The following is a 20,817-nucleotide window of genomic DNA, read 5'->3' on the forward strand; positions in this document are numbered from 1 at the left end:
GGCACAAGAGGAGGCCATGGACTGACATGTCGGAACAAGAGTCTTTCCTCTCCCTTTCCAGTCCTGAAGAAGGGTCTTAGCCTGAAACGTCAACTGTTAGATTAGATTATGAGGACACTCAGTCCTCGTTTATTGTCATTTAGAAATGCATGCATTAAGAAATGATACAATGTTCCTCCAGTATGATATCACAGAAACACAAGACAGACCAAGACTAAAAAACTGACAAAAAAACCACATAATTATGACATATAGTTACGACAGTGCAAAGCAATACCGTAATTTGATAAAGAGCAGACCATGGGCACGGTTTAAAAAAAAAAGTCTCAGGTTCTGATAGCCCATCATCTTACGCAGACGGTAGAAGGGAGAAACTCTCCCTGCCACGAACCTCCAGCGCCGCAAACTTGCTGATGCAGCACCATTGGAAGCACCCGACCACAGCCAACTCTGAGTCCGTCCGAAAACGTCGAGCCTTCGATCAGCCCTCCGACACCGAGCACCATCTCTGCCGAGCGCTTTGACCCCGTCCCGGCCGCTGAGCGACAAGCAAAGCCGAGGACTCGGGGCCTTCCCCTCCAGAGATTCTGGATCGCACAGTAGCAGCAGCAGCGAAACAGGCATTTCAGAACTTTCACCAGATGTTCTTCCGTGCTTCTCACGTCTGCCTCCATCAAATCCGGATTGTGCACGGCATCCTAGTTCACAAATACAGATATTCATCACCGGAGTGGCCGCTGCGCGCTGCATCACGCCGCCATCTTCTCCTCTCTGTTTATCCATTTCCATAGATCCTGCCAGACCCGCTGAGCTCCTCTAGCGTTTTATGTGTGTTTCTTTGGATTTCCAGCAGCCACAGAATTTCTTGTGTTTATGGCTTCAGCCCCGACCATCCTGCTCTGAGCAACAACCACCTTGGGTGGCAGACTGATCTGCAACTAAGGACATATTCTGACTTCCAGTTACTACATTGTGAATATTTCATCATACAAAGGACATGCATTTCATACTCCCCAGAGGGAGTAATATTTTGTGAAGCAGTAACACCTTCACAAGCTTTGAACAGTTAGTTTGGATCCATATTAACAGCAGTCTGACCTTCTGTGGCAAATCTCTGATCTCCACTTCGGCACAAACCATTGGATGGCTTCTGTTTGTTCCACAATAAAATATGAGACTATGGTTAGGAGCACTACCTGACCCTTGGATCGATAGGTGGGGAGAATAAGCTGGCTACTCATTCCAGACATTAGGCAAAGGTGCATGCAAAGCTGGAATTGGACTTCATAATGATCATCATTTCATCATGGCTTTCAAACAGTCTTGAAAATGCTTCAAACATCTTGATTTTCATCCTTCTTCAATTGATGGCCCCATCAAAACTTTCACCTGAGGGCTCTTGGAAGCAGAACTCGTGTGCAATCTCTTTCTCGTGGGAACTGCCACATATCTTTAATGCTTACAGCTGGACACACGCAGATTTTAAATTTGCAGCAAATGAATGAATTGTAAGTACTTGAGCTTGTGGTTAAGATTCCAATCATGTGACAGATCATCAGTGCTTGGCCCTCATCACCCTGTAGGATTTCACATCTTGCCCAGATGAAAGAAAAAAGAGAAGAGGTTAGCAAAATGATCACGGGAGAGAGCATTAGAGTTATGAGTTTTACGCTAACATCTTGTAAAGCAAAAGGATTTTTCAGACGATTGAGTGTGAGGAAACTGTCATCCTTATCTCTGTTCAACCATTGACTATGGATTCCAAATTCTAACAAATATCAGTGTTTCCCATCAGAAAGTCAGTGAGCCATTGGACTCAGTCCTGTCCCCTACTGGCAAGGGTTATGTATCGTTTTTTTCCTGTAAGATGTGTTACAGAGTTTTTCGCTATGTTTGATTAACAGGATGCGATAGCTAATGGATCTAGATGTCAAAGTACATTTCTTATCAAAGTATGTAAATAGTATATAAACCTGAGATTCGTCTTCCCCAAAGACAGCCAAGAAACAAGGAAACATCGTGAAACATGTTCAAATGGAGCATTAAGCACCCAGCACACAAAAAAGAACAAATCGCACAAACAGCAAAAAAATGAGCAAATAACACAGAGAATATTAAACATCAAACCACAGAGTTCTTTAAACAGTCTAGAAATGATGATGAGGTTAGGAGTGTAGATAAAAGTGTGCGATTGCAATGAAACATACAAACGTTAGAGATTTTTGGTAGGGAGAATGATATATTTGCAAGGATCATTGTGAGATTACTGGTATGGTTGATGGAAGATAGGACTTGATGATGCATCATGAAATCCTGTCACATTCACGGGAGCTTGAACATTTTGTGCCTATGTCTTCACATCCCTGGCAGATCCTTCTTCAATGTGTACATGGGAGTCCACCTGGTCCCCTGTATGAAGATAACTGCTCTCCTCAGCACTTGCATTGAACTAGTTCAATATGTTTTGTGAAAGTATGTCTCATCACATTGACTGTACAAAAAGTTTGTCTTTGTTAATATCAGCTCTGTGGATGTCAGGTTGGATACATGTGAGTGTTTATTTGTTATCAACAACGTTGCAGTTCTGCAACAATGACTTTAAAAATACTACAAATAACATTTATGTATTAACAATTGTGATACTTGTGACAGTGCAATGACACTAAAATCAAGTCCCCACAAACAGCATTTATTCAGAAATTTGCTTCTGTGCAATACATAATGGGTCCCATGGACAATTGTGATATTTGATCCATTAAGTCCTGTTTGTGCAACAAATATGGTTAAGTGTCTGGGAAGGTTCTTGATCATCCAGGTTATTGTATATCAAGCAGTAGTAAATCAAGGTAACTGGACTTGCTGTGTTGTCGAGAAGACGTTTTGCCTCTCATCTGAGAGGCTTCTTTGGTTCTAATCAGTTCCAATAGTTCACACCTCCATTCATGCAAAGGTAAGACTAATGACTTTTTCATTACATTTACTTGATGTTAATATAGTGAAAGATTTTCTGTGCAATTTTCTATTGAAAAATTACATTTTCATTTCATCATTATTCCTGTACTCCATGAACATATTTGACTTGTAGCTTAAATGTAAGATGAACAATTTGTAATTGATAATCTTTTAACTTAAGTTCCCAGAAAAGATATTTACACATGGCTGTAACTGGATACAACAATACAGCTTTGGTCCTGAGAGATACACTGGGAACAATGTTTTCAGAAAACTGCGCAAGTACCTGGAAGTTTTGGAAAGCCAGGTAAGTGTGAGAAGTACACTTAAATCAATTAAATAAAGAAAGGACTTGTATTTCTACAGAGACTTCTCTCTCCCTATAACCAGTTAACTATTGTTAGTTAATTATTCAGTATCTGTAGTTTCATTTGTTTTGTCATCACATTTAGCAGCCAAGAAATTTAAACAGCAATCCAGTGACAGTCACTTAAATGGATAATGAATGTGTTTAGAAGGAACTTTGTGGATGTCACCCATCAGTGCAAAACATAACCACCAATGGTTGTAGAAAGATTCATGATCAATTATGCTCATTAAGAATTACAACTGTTTGATACTTTATTTCCTCATAAATAATACAAGCTAATAACAAGTTGAAACAAAGCTGGTAATTTGAAATGTCTGAATTTAGATTTTTAAACTCTCAAATAGATTACAGTGTGATAGATGGCATGAACATTGACTTCTCTAACTTCCGCTAATACCCCACCTCCCCCCATACCCCATCCATTATTTATTTATATACACACATTCTTTTTCTCTCTCTCCTTTTTCTCCCTCTGTCCCTTGCCCATCCTCTGGGTTTCCCCCCCCCCCACCCCCCTTTTCCTTCTCCGTGGGCCTCCTGACCCATGATCCTCTCATATCCCTTTTGCCAATCACCTGTCCAGCTCTTGGCTCCATTCCTCCCCCTCCTGTTTTCTCCTATCATTTTGGATATCCTCCCCCCCCCCCACTTTTAAATCTCTTACTAGCTCTTTCTTCAGTTAGTCCTGACGAAGGGTCTCGGCCCGAAACGTCGACTGTACCTCTTCCTAGAGATGCTGCCTGGCCTGCTGCGTTCACCAGCAACTTTGATGTGTGTTGCTTACACTGTGATAATCGGATTTGTATATAAATATTCCCAGCCGTTGTTTTTTGATTTATTAGCAATTACTTTAATGAATTTTATTTCTAAATGAGTAATTTGATACCTTTTGGATTTAAATGTTTTCTGATTTCCAATTATTATCTCTTAATTCTATCATCAAGCCTCCTTTGCTGTGCCTTGCTGAACTCACATTGAAAATTCACACGCAGTATATTTTCCTTGATCAATAGATCACAATGCTCCTCAAACTTGTTAACTATAGATTGACTTTTATTAATTTATATTGTCTGGCTTAATTAGCTGATACTATACTAAATGAATTTTAATTGTATCCTCTTTTACAATGTCTACCCATTGTCAATATTCACTTGATCTTTTGTGTCTTCACAAATATTCACAAGTACAAAAGCAATTTGTAATTATTTTGTACTTTTTGCATGGGGAAAAATGTAGCCTAAGGGACTTCACGGAGGTGTATCCAAAAATAAAGAAGCAGAACCCCAACAATAACCACTCATCATTTGAAAATGACACATCTGAAAATAGTCCTTTGGGTTACGTAATCACTTTATGCCCCTGGCTTTTTGGAGCTGATCATTTTACTTTGTTTCCTGACCTAGAATCATCATATGAATTGGATCAGAGCCCATATTCTTGTATTCAAAAAAAAGTAGCAGCATTGTAGCAAATTAATTGCTGTGTAAAAAATGAACTTTTGAGTTGTCTCTCACTCAGTAATAGATTATGGTACACCATTACCATCATCCTCAGGGATTGTTTGCAGGCAGACACCCCACCCTGCAAAAACTCATTTCAGGGAGGTAGCACCATCAATTTGCGGGAGACTCCGGGAGAGGCGGGATGTCTGCAATAGAGTAGCTCCTTAGCAGCTAGCCAGCTAGTTTAAATAACGTTAGCTATGCTAATGAACGAATGACACCTGTTAAACTCACCTCAACATGTCTTTTACAGTCTTAACCCACCACGGGCAAAAGAAAAGTCACTGTTGCAAACAGCGCAACGAGCAACACTGTCATTAGTTTTGACCCCTTTTAGGCAGGGGTACACTTTAGGGTAGTCTGGGGTGACGTACGTTTTATATTTTCTTTTTTTGGAACACTCTGCAATGGTGCACGCACGTGCGCGCGCGCGCTCTCTCTCTCTCGCTCTTTCTTTCTCTCTCGCTTTCTCTTATGGTCACTCTCGCTTGCTTTCTCTCTCTCTCTCTCGCTTGCTTTCTCTCTCGCTCGCGCTTGCTTGCTCTCGCTCTCTCTTGTGGTCGCTGTCGCGCTTTCTCTTTTGCTTTCTCTCTCGCTCGCGCGCTCTTGCTTGCTTGCTCTTGCGCTGTCTCTCTCTCGCTCGCTCTCAAAAAAATTGATTTCCGTGATATTGTATATAATTTGCGGGCATCAGGGAGCCACTATTAATATGCAGGAGACTCCCGAAACTTCCGGGAGAGGTGGGATTCCTGTGTTTGTCCTTCTCCTATCAGGGAAGAGACTACACAGCATCCACACCAGGACCACTTCAGTCCAAAACAGTTACTTTTGCAAGCTATCAGGCTGGTTAACACCCCACTCATTAACCAACCCACCCTACTACCCCCAAACACCACTACATGCACATCGCCTAGCGTCACATTATGTACATAAATCAGTTTATGTATATAACAGTTATTTGTACATTGGGTTTTATAGGTTTGCTTTTATATTTTTATTTAATGTGGGTTTTTTTGTTTTTAAATTGCATTCTTTATGCGTATTGTGTGTTTTTATGCTGCCTCAGTTCTGAAGTAACAATCATTTCATTCTCCTTTGCACTTGTGTGCTGAAGGGTGACGATAAAAAATCTTTCATCTTCTAATTAGGAAAGGAAACAGCAATCGTGCTTGCTAAGCTCATCAGGATAGCTGGTGGGGAAAATGTTACATTGAGCTGTAGGATAGGCTGTTCTGAGGTAGGGTTAGCTAAATTCTGCATCCTGATGGGTAACATTTCTGAAAATGAGCCCTTTTCCCCAGCGGCGATCTGCTTGAGTATAAAATCTAACCTGCCCACTGCTAATATTGACCTAAGCCCAAGTACATATTATTTTTGTGCCATTTCTGACTATCACCATAATCAATGTCATGCCAGTGATCTGTTTGAGCTGGCATACGGTGCCCAAACTAAACTAGACCTGAATATTTTATCAGGACGTACATACAACCTAATGCATGTAGCTATGTCCTGTGAGACTCCAATCAAGTAGCAGGGTTCTATTCTCCATTAACGTCATACATATTTTGAAAATAATTTCTATTCTGATGTCACCTGCAAGGAGTCTCTAGATCCTCCCTGTAGAATGTGTGTGTTTACTCCAGGTTCTGTGGTTTCCTCCCACAGTCCAAAGATATAACCATTAGTAGGTTAATTGGTCATTGTACATTGTCCTATGATTAGGCTGGGTTTAAATCGGGGTTGCGGGGTGGCACTGCTCAAAGGGCTGTATCTCAATAAATAAACATTTTTTTGTTCTTCGGCTAACATGAGACTTTTGTATTTGTATCAGTCTTCTGGATGTCATAGTTTATTATGCTTCATAGGTAAATATTTAAAGCAATTTGTTCTGTTTTGATGAACAAAATCTATTTTTTTTATTCTAGTGGAATAAATTTCACGGAATTAAAGACCAGGAGAAAAGAACCAAATTGTGTCTGGAGTTATTTAGTGAGCAAGAAACTGAGTACAAGATGTATGAAGCCGTAAAATTTCTTATGTTGTATACAGTATTTGGGCTTCATGAGGGCATAAGAGATGGAGAAGTTGTTCCTAGCTTTTGTGCCCTTTTCTTTGCCCGAGATTCCTCACCCGATCCTCTGAGTTTTATGATGAACCATCTGAACCACGTTGGTGACACAGGTGGACTGGAGCAGGTAAGTAGCTGTGAATCTGGCTGTCTTCCCATTTTTGTTATTGATGTAAATGGGACATTTTTGTGGGCCTGCGCCTGCACCTGCATTTCAATAGCACCATCGTATGGCCAATATAATATGTTCAATAAATGGAATGCTGAGGCTTGGGGACAGTAATTGGCTGTTTTATAATGTAGTGTCATAACACCAATATTATAATTATGGATCAACATACATCAAAGTTGCTGGTGAACGCAGCAGGCCAGGCAGCATCTGTAGGAAGAGGTGCAGTCGACGTTTCAGGCCGAGACCCTTCGTCAGGACTAATACTTTTACATCATTTCAACAGAATAGCATCCGTATACTGGCTATATCAGAATAATTGTAAGTCACATGAGACGTGTAGTTGCAACTCGAACAAACCAATGCTGTTGCTGTCGACCACATGGGTAGTTATCCTTGTATGGCGTGCCCGCCGATCAATCCAATAATAACGTTGCAAATACACAAAGAAATGCATTTGATCCTTTATTGGCAACTAGCAAAACATACAACTTTGAAGCAGTGAAACTAAACTAGTGATAGTAAACATACTGTACTTGAGCGGCCAGCAAAAGGTGTGACATCCAGTGGTCCCCAGCTCTAAACCGGCGAGAAGAAAGCATGAATCCGTTACGAAACCCTTCACTTTTACCACGCCCCTGCCTACATAATAAACACGCAACACTGAATACAATGCAGGTAGAAAAAAGATGCATGGATCCTACAAAACCCCTTGAATAACAGCATTCTAATGATCTACTTTGCATCGGTATCAAAGCACAAGCAGTTCAGTATTAGATGTTGAAGATGGCTGAATACACTTTGTAAGGGATCATTTAAATAAGTTCACAACGAATTTCATGTCACATGTCAGTAATAATAATTCTGATTAAATTTTTGTCTGTTTCAGTAGATGAAATGGTACAAATGGATAACATTTCATTCTCCATTTCAGTACCTTACACCTTAACTAATTTCCGCTGCTTAAATATGGAACTCATTAGATATATAGTACTGTACAAAGTCTTAGGCACATGTTTACCTCGGGTACCTAAGACTTAGCACAGTACTGTATATTATGCCTTTCCAGTCACCAAACAACACTTGTACTACTGAGCTAACACAAAGCTAAGTACTCTTATTTCTATTTCCCACTTACCTTCCTATTTTAACCAATACAGAGTTATTTGTAAATGTCTTGGAACCCTAGATATAGATACCTAAGAGTTCTGGACAGTACAGTAATAAGTACTTTTGTTTTGAAGTTAATATCACATAAAAAGCAGTATGCTGAACATAGCTATATGGTTCTTTTGCTCAGCTAGATCCCCCTTCTCTTTCACTCTAGGAAATCAAAGATATTCTCATAATAATCAAAAAATGACCAATTACCTCCATGAAGCCTTTTACTTTAATCACCTACTCTCAACTTGAACAATGAGTTTTTATGGAACACATCAGAGTTGCTGGTGAATGCAGCAGGCCAGGCAGCATCTCTAGGAAGAGGTACAGTCGACGTTTCAGGCCGAGACCCCGAAACGTCGACTGTACCTCTTCCTAGAGATGCTGCGTTCACCAGCAACTCTGATGTGTGTTGCTTGAATTTCCAGCATCTGCAGAATTCCTCGTGTAATGAATTTTATCCCCAAGTCTGAGACTCTTTGTTTAACTGTGCTCTCAATTTGTCCTTGACAATTGGTACCTTCTCACAAATACTTCCCACTGTACTGACTCATGCTGTAGTTTGTAATCTTTTTCTACCTCTTTTTTTTCCTCAGTGAATTAATTGACTTTCTTTTTCCTAATTGCTGAATTATTTAAATTCCGACTTTAACAATTGCTAAACTTGGCACTAGATCCAGTTGTTACTGATTCCCTTTGTTTACACAGAATTGTGCATCCTTTCAAAACTGTTTTAAACTTCTACTTCATCAACATTCCTTCTGTCAATCCTTGTACTAGTCATACTCCTATATCACAAAAACAGGTCCTTTGACTCATCTCGTCTCTGCCAACCTGCACTTACCAATTTACATTAGAGTGTATTTGTCTATGCCTTGCCTATTCATGTGTGTCTAAATTTTTCTCAAATGTAATAATTCTATTTAATCTCTGGCAGCACAGTCCAAATTATACAAGTCCTCAGCACATACTAGGATACACATTACGTGGGGAAAAAGATTTTTACTATCTACCCTTTCTATGTTATATTATGTATCTTGTATTTCTATCTAGTCATCCCTCAGCCTCCTTTGATCTGGAGAAAACGAGCCCAGCCTATCCAGTCCCTCCTTATACTAAAGCCCTCAAACCAGGCAGCACCTTTGAGAATTTTGTCTGCACTCTTCCCCAGAGCAAACACACACTTCTGATTGTGTTGTGACCAGACTGAGCACAACACTCTCTGCAAGTGTGGCCTAAATAGGATTTTGTAAAATTGCAACATAATGTCCCAAATCTTATATTCTATGCCCACACCTATGAAGGTAAACATACCATACACTCCCTTACCCATCAGTGTTGCTGCTTTCAGTGAGCTATGGACCATATCGGTTATACGTATATGAACTACAGGAGTCTAACTACCTCTATGTTCACACATTTATTCTCATCACCCTACTCCATTTGGGGAAGGATAGAGTGGCATATAGTTAAATTACTGGATTAACAGCCAGACTTCTGGAACTTTAATTCAGAAATACAAGTTTGAATCCTACCATGGCAGCTCAGGAAAATGCAATTCAGTTGGCTAAAGAAATTTGAATATGCTTAGTTTAAAAAAAAAACAAAAATCTAATTTCAGTAATAGTATCAATGAAACTACCAGTTTGTGGTTAAAAACACATCTGGTTCACTAAAGTCGTACAAGGAAGAAAATCAGCTCTAAATGACCCTCAGCTGTTTCCTCTGTTCAGTTGGTACAGGAAAATGAATGCCAGCTACGCCAGCAATGTTTGTGAATGAATAATTTATTACTGTGCTTGCTCACCATCTTTTTCTAACCGTACCTCATAGCTGTGGATGATTGTTTCCTAAGAACATTTTACCTGTGGGCTCAATAACGGCTATTGAGACTATTCTAAGATTATAGACTCTGCTGCAGTTTGTACTTGTATTTCTGAGTAGGGTGAGTGGGCCTAGATTATTGTACTCAGCAATACATTCTCTCTTCCATTCTTGTTTTTCTTCCTCTCCGGTTGGGATCATATGGTTTCAAACTACTGAAATTGTTGTATCAGCCTATCAGTTCATATGTGTTAACTGACTCCACATGTGATGGGTATGGCAAGGGATAAATGAAAGTTGGAGGTGGTGTGGCAACTGGTGACGACACAGACAGTTTTGAGCAGGAAAAAAAAAGAATGGTAATGTTTTGCTTTCTTACCTGCCGCTCTCTGTAAGTAGTTTGTATATTCTCCCCATGACCACATGTTTCCTTCTACATTCCAAAGATGTGTGGCCTCAGGTTAGGGTCAAGTAAGTTGTGGGCATGCTCTGTTGGTGCTGGAGGCATGTCAACACTTGTGGACTTCTCCCAGCACATTCTCAGACTGTTGGTCATGAACACAAATGATGCATGTGACAAATAAAGCTAATCTTCATCTCTCGTTAATAGGCAGTGAGTGGGAATAAAAGGTCCTTTTCTGGTTGGCTGCCAGTGACTAGTGTTGTTCTACAGGTGCCAGTGTTGGGACCACTTCTTTTTATGCTGTGTATCAATGATTTAGATGATGGAATAGATAGCTTTGTTGCCAAGTTTGCAGATGATACAAAGATTGGTGGAGGGGCAGGTAGTGTTGAGGAACAGGAAGGATGCAGAAGGACAGATTAGGAGAATGGGCAAGAGAGTGGCAAATGAAATACAGTGTTAGAAAATACATAGCCATGCACTTTGGTAGCAGAAATAAATGTGCAGACTATTTTCTAAATGGGGAGAAAATCCAAAGATCTGAAATGCAAGAGGACTTGGGAATCCTTGTGTAGAACACCCTAAAGGTTAACTTGCAGATTGAGTTGGTGGTGAGGAAGGCAAATGCAATGTTAGCATTCATTTCAAGAGGTTTAGAATACAAGAGCAGGGATGTGATGCTGAGGCACTGGTGAGGCCGCACTTTGGGTATTGTGAACAGTTTTCGGCTCCTCATCTAAGAAAAGATGTGCTGGCATTGGAGAGGGTTAAGGGGAGTTCACAAGGATGACTCCAGGAATGAAAGGGTTATCATACGAGGAACATTTGATGGCTCTGGGTCTGTAGTCACTGGAGTTTAGAAGGATGAGGGGGAATCTCATTGAACCGTTTTGAATTTTGAAAGGCCTAGACAGAGTAGATGTGGTGTGGAAAGAATATTTCCCATGGTGAGGGATTCTAGGGCAAGAGGGTACAGCCTCACATTACAGTGTCTGTTTAAAACAGAGATGCAGAGAAATTTCTTTAGCCAGAGTGTGGTGAATTTGTTACCACAGGCAGATGTGGAGGCCAGGTTGTTGGGTGTATTTAAGGCTGAGATTGATAGGTTCTTGACTGGACACGGCATCAAAGGTTACGAGGAGAAGATCAGGGAATGGGGCAGAGGGGGGCGGGGGGAGAAAGCATTCAGCCACAATTGAATGCTGGAGTAGACTCAATAGGCCAAATGGCCTAATGCTGCTCCAATGTCATCTGGTCTTGTATATTTGACAGTTGAAATCTTACTTCTGTGTTTGTTTACTCATAGGTTGAAATGTTTCTCCTTGGATTTACATTTAAATTGAGGATCAGAAGCTTCAGACTCTATAAACATGGTACTGAGGAATTTATATCGAGTTATCCTGAAGACTGCCACAGGGATTGGCCTGAAATTTTTGTTCTGACTGAAGATGACAGGCACTACAACGTTCCTGTTGTATGCAGCTGATTGACATTATCGCAATTCTATGGAAATATTGGCTAAAGTTTAAATCTGCGTAGTGTTTGTATTGTTACATGCAACCAAATCTGTTTTTTTTTATTATAAATTTGTGGTGCAGGTGCCTTGCATTTCCAACATTCCTAAAAGTTTCCCGCAACGTGCAAATTTTAATCTAAACATTGGGAAACATTTGAAATCAGTAAACAAAAACCCCAAAAGAGTATCATCCAACAAAATGGAGTAATTAATATTACAGATTTTTCTCTCCTTTTTGGGCCGTTGGCTCATCGCTTCCATTTCGGATGCAGCACTCCAACATTTGAGTACTGTGAATTTAAGTCATGTGCTCACTGTTATCCTGATGAACTTTGACTGGACAGTCAGTCTGCAAGGAATGTTTTTTTCAGTGGAGTGAGTTTTGTCAAGGACACACACGACAAAGAAGGACAAATTATGGAATACACATTGTCCCTATTCTGTTGTTTCTGCTCGCCCAAAAACTCATCGCATTTCACCACGTTTTGATGTACTTGCGACAAACAAATGAATCTGAAGCAGAGCCGAGCACAAATGATGGTGTGTATAGGCTCAACTTCTACACTCTATCCCTGTTTAAATTTAATATTAGTGCTCATCCTCTTGTTTATATAAAAAAAAGTACCATTGCCCTAAAAGATCTATTCAGTGTACCAAGGGCAACTGAAGGGCTGGCTAAGACTTCGATAAAACAAACCATTGTGAAGAAGATGTTTCGACAGGAGATGGTGAATCATTTCTATTCCAGCAGAATTTGGGATGCTAGTACAGTAAAATGCAATAGGAGCTGGAAAGAAAGAACTATTATTTTGCTTGTTCTCTCTCTCTCCTCTCTCTCTTCTCTCTCCCCCCCCCACCTCCCCAAAATAATGATCTGTACATTATGGCAGTGTGTGAGTAAGTATGACATTAAAGGGCTCTAAGGCAGCTGAGGTCCATGGGGAACGGGGAACTCGGGTTACTAGAAACATAATTAGAACAAAGGGACATAATTTGGGTTGTTGGAGGTTATTCATCCTAGTTTCCTGAAATCACTATAATGGGGTAGTGATCTCCACCCAATATTCTAATCTACTTCCCTTTGTTGCAAGTTCATAAATTTAATATTACTGCTCTTTCCCTCATTTGAAAAAAATGCACCAATGATAATATGTCATTAAGCTTCATTCATGTTTTATCAGATAGTGAAGCATTCTTTGTGCATATGCCGTGTGACCTGGGTAAATCCAGGCTCGGATTCCTCAGTGGCACGTAGCATTGGTGCTACACAAGTGCTGGGCATTAAACATCTTCAGAGGGGAGCCTTTACACTTTCCCTTTCACAACCAATAGCATTATCATTGACTAACTCCCATCCCACCCAGTTCACTGGACCAATCATTACCAATATTGTAAATACAGGGGTGAGGTATAGGTTTCTTATACCTGTAAAATACTCCGTGCTTATTGTTAGCACTTATTATTTTAATGTCAAGTCAGGGAGAGCTCTTTAGCCACCTTGATTTTAATGCTCTTGTATCTTCAAATCTCAGAATTAAAATTATTAAGTCGACATTTGAAAGTTGTAACAAATGATTTACAAATGCGAATTCTTTTTGATGCTAACAGATGGTGCATTTGTTACCGTTTCTGATCCTTTTCATCCTGTCCTCCTCCTCCTCCTCCTCCCCTGCAGTCTATAAAGACTTCAGCAGAAGTATGCTTAACATTTAATTTTGGCCTGTATTTTTGTAATTCTGTAATTAACTGATATTGATACAGCACATTACATGGCTTTAACAGGATTGCTTTGCTTGTCTGTAGCACAGTCTTTTCAGTTTTATGTTTGGTTTATAGGTGCGTGTTATGTTCACAGCGGTTAAAATAATTTATACAGTAAATGAGAATTAAAAGTAGTGAAGTTGAATACTCGCAGTAAGTTAAAAGATTATGAACAAATGAACAGCAAAGTCACTTTAAAGTAATTAGATGCGTCATTACGCTTATTTTTTATTAAGCCTCCTGTATCGGTCGTAGAAAAAATGCATTTTTCATCTGGTGACAATTGCCAAACAAACAGTAGTTTTAATTTGCTTTATTTTTGATAAATTGGGAAAGGTTATATATTCCATTCTAATTAGCAATCTTAATTATTTTCGTACTGCAAAATAAAACAGCACCTATATAACATATTGTGGAATTCTTTATTCCAAATATTTGAAATGGGGACTTTAAAAGACTTCGTTTAAAAATTTGTTAAACTGTATTGAAGTGTGCATGTATATGTATGTGTGTATGTGTATATATTTTATATAGTACACCACACCGTATTTCCCAAGCTGCTTTTGACAAAAGACGACTTTTGTGACAGCCATTTGTAGTGACTAATGTCACCAAGCTTTGGGCACTAAACAGATCCAAATTCTGTGATTGTTTTATGAATGTGGATTTTAAATTGTATTCAGTTTTTATAAAAGGCTCAAGCTGAAACAATCATTTGTGGAATTAATGCTAAAATTGGTTATGTACGTGATTTTATGGTGATTTTTATAAAGTTCTTGCCCGATTACTGATTCAGCAATGATTACATCCTTAAAGAGTGCAACGACGTACTCTACAGATTAACAACTTCTGCATTTGTATAAGCAGTTGCACATTCCAGAAGCTGCTGGAAATTTACACAGTATGAAAGCAAAGAGAGAATTATCAACACAGCAGATTTTATACCCACAAATTCTGACCTGTCACATCTTTAACAATTTGTATCTTCTGAAAATTAGTCACAATTCACTAAAGCAACAAAATATTTTGAGAAGCACAGGAGATGCTGCAGATGCTGTAAACCCAACACAACACCTGAATTGCTGGTGGAACACAGCAGCTCAGGCAGCATTTATGGGTAGGAATAAAACAGTCAATGCTTTGGGTCAAGAACCTTCATCACAGTTGGAAAGGAAGGGGAAGAAGCCTGCTAAAGGGCCTCTGACTGAAAAGTCAACAGCTTATTCTTGCTGAGTTCCTCCAGCATTTTATGTGTTGCAAAATATTTTGAGAGATTTAAATCACAATTACAATCTCCTGGTAATGTGGAATGAATGCTCTGATCTGTTAACCCAAACAACTTAAATTTTTTGAACAGGAACCAGATCAATACTTCACATGTCAAAGTAGTACTGAGTATTAGGTGCCTGAATTTGGATCACTTCGATCATCTTAATTATGCACTCCAAACTGTATCAACATTTATCCACCTAATCACCCTTGAGAGAATGTGCCACCCACTGCTTACCCAGTCGTCAATGAGGAAGTCAAACAAAGAAGAAAAGTTTGCTTATTAACATCTATAATTGATGCTAAGAGCACACAGGATAGTGAAATGTAAATTTGCATAGCTTGAGAATCAGGAGATATGGATAATTTTCAGATGACGATCAATATCTGGTAGTTGCCATGGAAATCAATGCTGCAGTCTCAAATGTTTTTTTCAGTTATATTGATTACTTGGGTGAAGGAACCAAACGCATTGAGGAAAAAATTGTAGGTGATAGAGAAATAGGTGTGTTAGCAAGTACCTGTATTTACAAAAGGACACAATAGGTTAAGTGTATTGGCGAGGTTAGTCGGTGGAGAATGATGCGGGAAGACATGAAGTTATCCACTTGGAAAAGAAAATGTAAAGGAAAATTATTTAAACAAGTGGATCTGTCCAATGAATTCTTCTCGGGCTTCCAACTAGGTATGGGTATTCATTTTAACTCGTTATACTGTAATCGATCCCTGTACCTGACTGGAAGCCTAAGAAAGAGTTTATTCGTCATATTTGCTGAGAAAACACAAGATACTTTTTCAGATGGATTTGTGGTCCCAGTTTATGAAGCACAAAAATATTCAGGATGAATGTACAGTGAGTAATTACGAAGGTCGATGGAATATTAGCCTTTTATTGCAAGGGGTATTAAGTAAAAAAAAAGTAGGGTCATTTAGTTGTAACTTTATATGCTGCTGGAGAGAGTGCATCTGGCATAAAGCATACTGTTTAAGTCTCCAAATTTTGGGGATGAAGTGTTCATTGGCTTGTACAAGAATGAAACACGAGATTCTAAGCAGGATTGGCAGCATGGATTCTGGCAAGATGTAGTTACTGAGAAAAAGAAGTACATAACTTTTACCATTTCAGATAGGGATGAGAAAGACTTTTTTTCTCTCAGCAGATCACACACCTCTGGAATTCCCTAATCGAGAAATCTGTGGAGGTGGAGTTATTGATATATTTTAAAGAGATTGACAAACAAGGAAGTCAAGGGGTCTCAAGAGAGTAGGAAAGTAGAGTTGGGGCCAAGGTTGAATCCGCAGGAGGCTCACAGGGCTGACTGCCTTTCTTATGGTCTTGCATCCTAAATGTAAGCATTCCCATAATAAACATTAAAAAGTATCAAAGTTTAGGTCAATATTATTGACTAATAAGATTAATATGTGACAGCAATGTAAGCCTTTATGTAACACAGCAGCAGCTGGCCGCTATGTGGGATTCCTCCCACATTCCAAAGACATAGCAGTTTGTAGGCTAATTGGTCACGGGTGTAATTGGGTGGTGCAGGCTCTTTGGAATAGAAGGGCCTGTTAACGTGCTATATTTTTCTAAATAAGATAGGCATTTGTAACCTGTAGAGGAGAAATTAATGGGAATGAAAAGGGAGAAATATGACTTGTCAGCTTATGCAAATTTTGTAAAATTTACCACCTGTTCGGAAATGTATTTTGCTAGGAAAGCCAGGGAGATTCACAGGCTTTTGTTCAGCTTCATCTTCATCCCACAAAGACATTGTGCTGCGTGGTTGTTTCCTGAAATAAATAGCAACAGCTGCTGAGAAATTATCAGTTCAGCGAAAGGTACGCTCTTGTCGGTCTCAAACTCCCGAGGGCTCCAAAGCAAAGTGTTGACCACGGCTGGATAGTACAAACTGGCACAGTCTAAAGTCCATGCCTACATGCTCGGGGGTCTACTGGAACTGAGTGCAGTAACAGGAAGAGTCCATGAGGAGGCCATAGTTTTTAGAACCATCTCGTCACTACACACTGTGTTAGAACCCCACAATCAATTTACAGTAAGATTGTTCAAGTTCAGGTTTATCCTCATGTTTGCAAAGAAAAAGCATTTCAGGGTGTATATTGTATACATCTCTGACATTAAATTTGACCTTTGAACCATACCCATGTATACAGCTAAACATCATTCCTCTGGGGCTATGGTGCAAAACACAGTGCATATTTATCACACACAGCACATATAATTACAACAAAGCACAACGCAGTCATAAGATAATATTAGCACAAGTTGCAAGTTAATGGATCATAATAAATGACATTCTAATGTTAAGTAACAGGAATAACATGACTTGAATGTTCTGTGCTTCATGAAGTATATTTTGAAAAAAAAATACACTTCAGAGGTCATTTAATTCTGAGATACAAGTTAAGCTAATCTTAATTTTTATGAGCTGTAGTTTTGTGATTTAATTTCCGTATTATTTAGCCCATTGGAATGTGTGTAAAGGGCTCCAGTGGGGGGAGTTAGAAAATCATTTGTTAATTGATTTCTTCTGGGATGTTGGTGGATGTAATTTGTCTAAGCTTTCCATTTAAGAAGGGGCAAAATAAATCATCAGAAGTTTCTATTCCTGAAATTCCTCTGCCTTTGGAAAAACGGCATGAGGGCTATTTACTGAACTCTTACCTGCCTTTCCATTGGAATTAATATTGATGCCATTTGCAATTGACAATCATTCAAATTCTTCAGCAATCAAAATAGTACAGTGAAGGCAGACGGACTAGGACATTTGAGATTAAGCAGTGCTGGGTCTACTGAAAAGCATTAAGGTGTCAGATAGCATTTACCCTAGAATATTGAAAGAAACTATTGATATACAGATCCTTCTGTCCTCACTAGCAACAGGCAAGGGTTCAGAGTGGAGAACAATAAATGGTGTGCCTTTATTAAAGGAAGGAAATAAGGATAATTTAGGTAATTATTAAGCCTCCCATCAGTAGAAGGGAAACTATAGGAGAGGATTCTGTGGGATAGGATTTATGTCATTTGGAAAGGCGTAGCTTGCTTAGGGACAAACAATATGGCTTTGTGCAGGGCAGGTTATGCCTTACATACTTGATCAAGGTTTTGAGGAGGCACAAAGGTGCCCAATGAGCATAATGAAGTGGATGTTATCTACATGGACTTTAGTAAAGCATTTAATAATGTCCCTCCTGGTAGGTTATTCAGAAGATAAAGATGCATGGGATCCAGGGTCCAAGTTTGAATTCAGATCTGGCTTTCCCAAAACAGATAGATAAGGGGAGGAAGACTGTTATTCTGGCTGGAGGTCTGAAACTAGGGTTATTGTTCCACAAGGATCGGTGCTGGGTTCTTTGTGATATACAGTATATCAATGATTTGGATGTAAGTGTAGATGGGTGGATTAGCAAGTTTGTGTATGACACAAGATTGGTAGAATTGTATATGGTTTAAAACACAATCAAACAATACAGCTGGATATAAATCAGTTACAAATATGTGCAGACAAATGGCACTCTGGGAGGTCAAATGAAAGGAAGAGTATAAAGTTAACAGCAGACTGAACAGCATTGAGGTACAGAAGGATCTTGGGGTCCAGGTCCATAGTTCATTGAAAGTGGCTACACAAATGGATAAAGAAGAGAGATGATACATTTGCTTTCATTGCTTGGGATGTTGAATATAAAAGTCAGTAAGTCATAGCTACAGCTCTGTAAAACTTTAGTCATACCACATGGTATATTGTCTGCAGTTCAGACTGCCCCATTATAGGAAAGATGTGGAGAAATTGCAGAGGTGGTTTACGAGGATGCTGCTTGGATTAGAGGGTATGATTATGAGCTACAAGGAAAAGTTTCACAAACTTTGGACATTCTCCCTTCAGGGTTGGGGTCTGAGGGAATACCCAATACAGATTTTTAAAACTATGAAAGGCATAGATAGGGCAGACAATCAGAATCCTTTCTCAGGGTAGAATTTGTCATACACCAGATGACACGATTTTAAGTTAGAGAGAACTTCAAAGGCAATATGAGGAACAAGGTTTTCTTTTATAAAAACACACAGAGTGGTAGATGTCCAGAATAGATTACCAGGGGTAGTAGTGTAAGCAGCCAATCTAGTGGAGTTTAAAAGACTTTTAGATAGACACATGAATATGAAAGGAATGGGGAGATATGGATGATAAATAGGAATCAGAATCAGGTTTATTATCATCGACATGTGTCGTGAAATTTGTTAATGTAGCAGCAGATCAATACATAATGGAAAAGGAAAGATATGTCGCATTCGGAGTTTTTCCGGTTAGCGGATGATTTCCCTCCACGCCTCTCTGACGTAGTGGGGAACCGCGTACGAGGCAAGTTACAGCAGTGGTTTGCCATTGCCTTCTGCTGGGTGAGTTTCCAAAGAGATCACCAGCTCATAACCCAGCACGGATGGAAAGCGTGCAGGGGAACCAGCTGGATTCGAACTCGGGACCTTTCGTCCCAAAATCTGGCACTGATGCCACTACGCCTCCAGCTGGGTCTACAGTACATAATATAGAAAAAAAAAGTAAAAATAATAAATAAGCAAATCAATTACAGCACACGTATATTGAATAGATTGAAAATCATGCAAAAACAAATAATATATATATTTAAAAAGTGAGGTAGTGTTCATGGGTTCAATGTCCATTTAGGAATCAGATGGCGGAGGAGAAGAAGCTGTTCCTGAATCATTGAGGACATTTAGTATAAATTGGCATCAGGATTAGCACTACATCGTGGCTGAATGGCCTGTCTGGTGCTCTACTGTTCTATGTTCTCTTTTTAGTGTAGTTTATTCAACAAACTTTTAAATCAGTACACACCACTCCATCTAAGAGGAGAGAAATCATATGCCTCCTATCACAAAGTGGAAAATTGCCATTCTACCTGAAAGATAACCTATATTATGGATCTGATTTTTTTTTGGAAATGACACATGGATAACAACCATTCTCAGGCCGGGATTTCAACCAGGCACATCTGAGCACACAGATGATGTGGTTACCTATTAGCAATAACAACTACCTTTGGGTTATCCTGGAATAATCTGGTCTTCAGAGCAGTGTCTTCCGGTGTAGTTGATAACCTCCCCCCCACGCCCATTCTCCGAGTACTCCCAATCACACCAATACCTGATAGTTGCACAATCTCCTAAACACTTCCCCAGTCTGCCACTTCTCAGGGGTTTCCGACCTGGGGTCCATGGCATAAAAAAAAAGTTGGGAACCCCTGCAACCATCTGGCAGTTCGGATGTCTTGCCTCCTTTCCTCTTTTAACAGAGCTTTGCTCTGACAATCTTTTCCTCAGCTGACCAAATATCAGGGGTAACCCGGGCGCACTGACCATTTTGAACGCAGCCTCCAAACTGTGAGTTCAGCGGTAGACGTCTGAAACCGCACGGGACCCGGTCAGGTACACGCACCCACGTCCAGTGAAGCCCGTTGCGACCACAAAGCAGACTTAATTTTACTCCAGCTTCCTCACGCAGCCAGGGGGTGTTGCAAAGCACGGCACTGACCTCCCAGGTACCGACCGACTGTTGAGTAGAGGAACTCCCCTGCGCTCTACACTCAACGCCACTGCAGGATCGGTTTTCCCCCAGCCCCCACAGTGACATTTGCTGGCTGAGAAGCGTAACCCATGGGAAACCGGGGGATCATTCGGACCGCCAGAAATTAACTGAGGGAAATTCTGAACAAGAGCAGAGTGCTGGGGACAACCCATCATATTGTCAGAAGATCATGAGATCCAAGCCTCGCCAGTTGTGTGCATC

General features: G+C 39.9%; 1 protein-coding gene across 1 annotated transcript in view; it reads left to right on the plus strand.

Annotated features, from left to right (window-relative positions):
• The window catches only part of LOC134357878 (inactive ubiquitin thioesterase OTULINL-like), a 57,514-nt gene extending 43,009 nt beyond the window's left edge, over window positions 1–14,505 (plus strand). Inside the window, exons 6-8 of the mRNA XM_063069620.1 lie at window positions 3,134–3,259; window positions 6,750–7,019; window positions 11,756–14,505. Coding sequence (XP_062925690.1) covers window positions 3,134–3,259; window positions 6,750–7,019; window positions 11,756–11,935 — 576 coding nt within the window. The 3' untranslated portion in view covers window positions 11,936–14,505. The remainder of the gene's footprint in view (window positions 1–3,133; window positions 3,260–6,749; window positions 7,020–11,755) is intronic.
• The last annotated feature ends 6,312 nt before the right edge of the window (window positions 14,506–20,817 follow it).

This window comes from Mobula hypostoma, chromosome 17 (assembly GCF_963921235.1).
Source record: "Mobula hypostoma chromosome 17, sMobHyp1.1, whole genome shotgun sequence".
In the NCBI taxonomy this organism is placed as follows: domain Eukaryota; kingdom Metazoa; phylum Chordata; class Chondrichthyes; order Myliobatiformes; family Myliobatidae; genus Mobula; species Mobula hypostoma.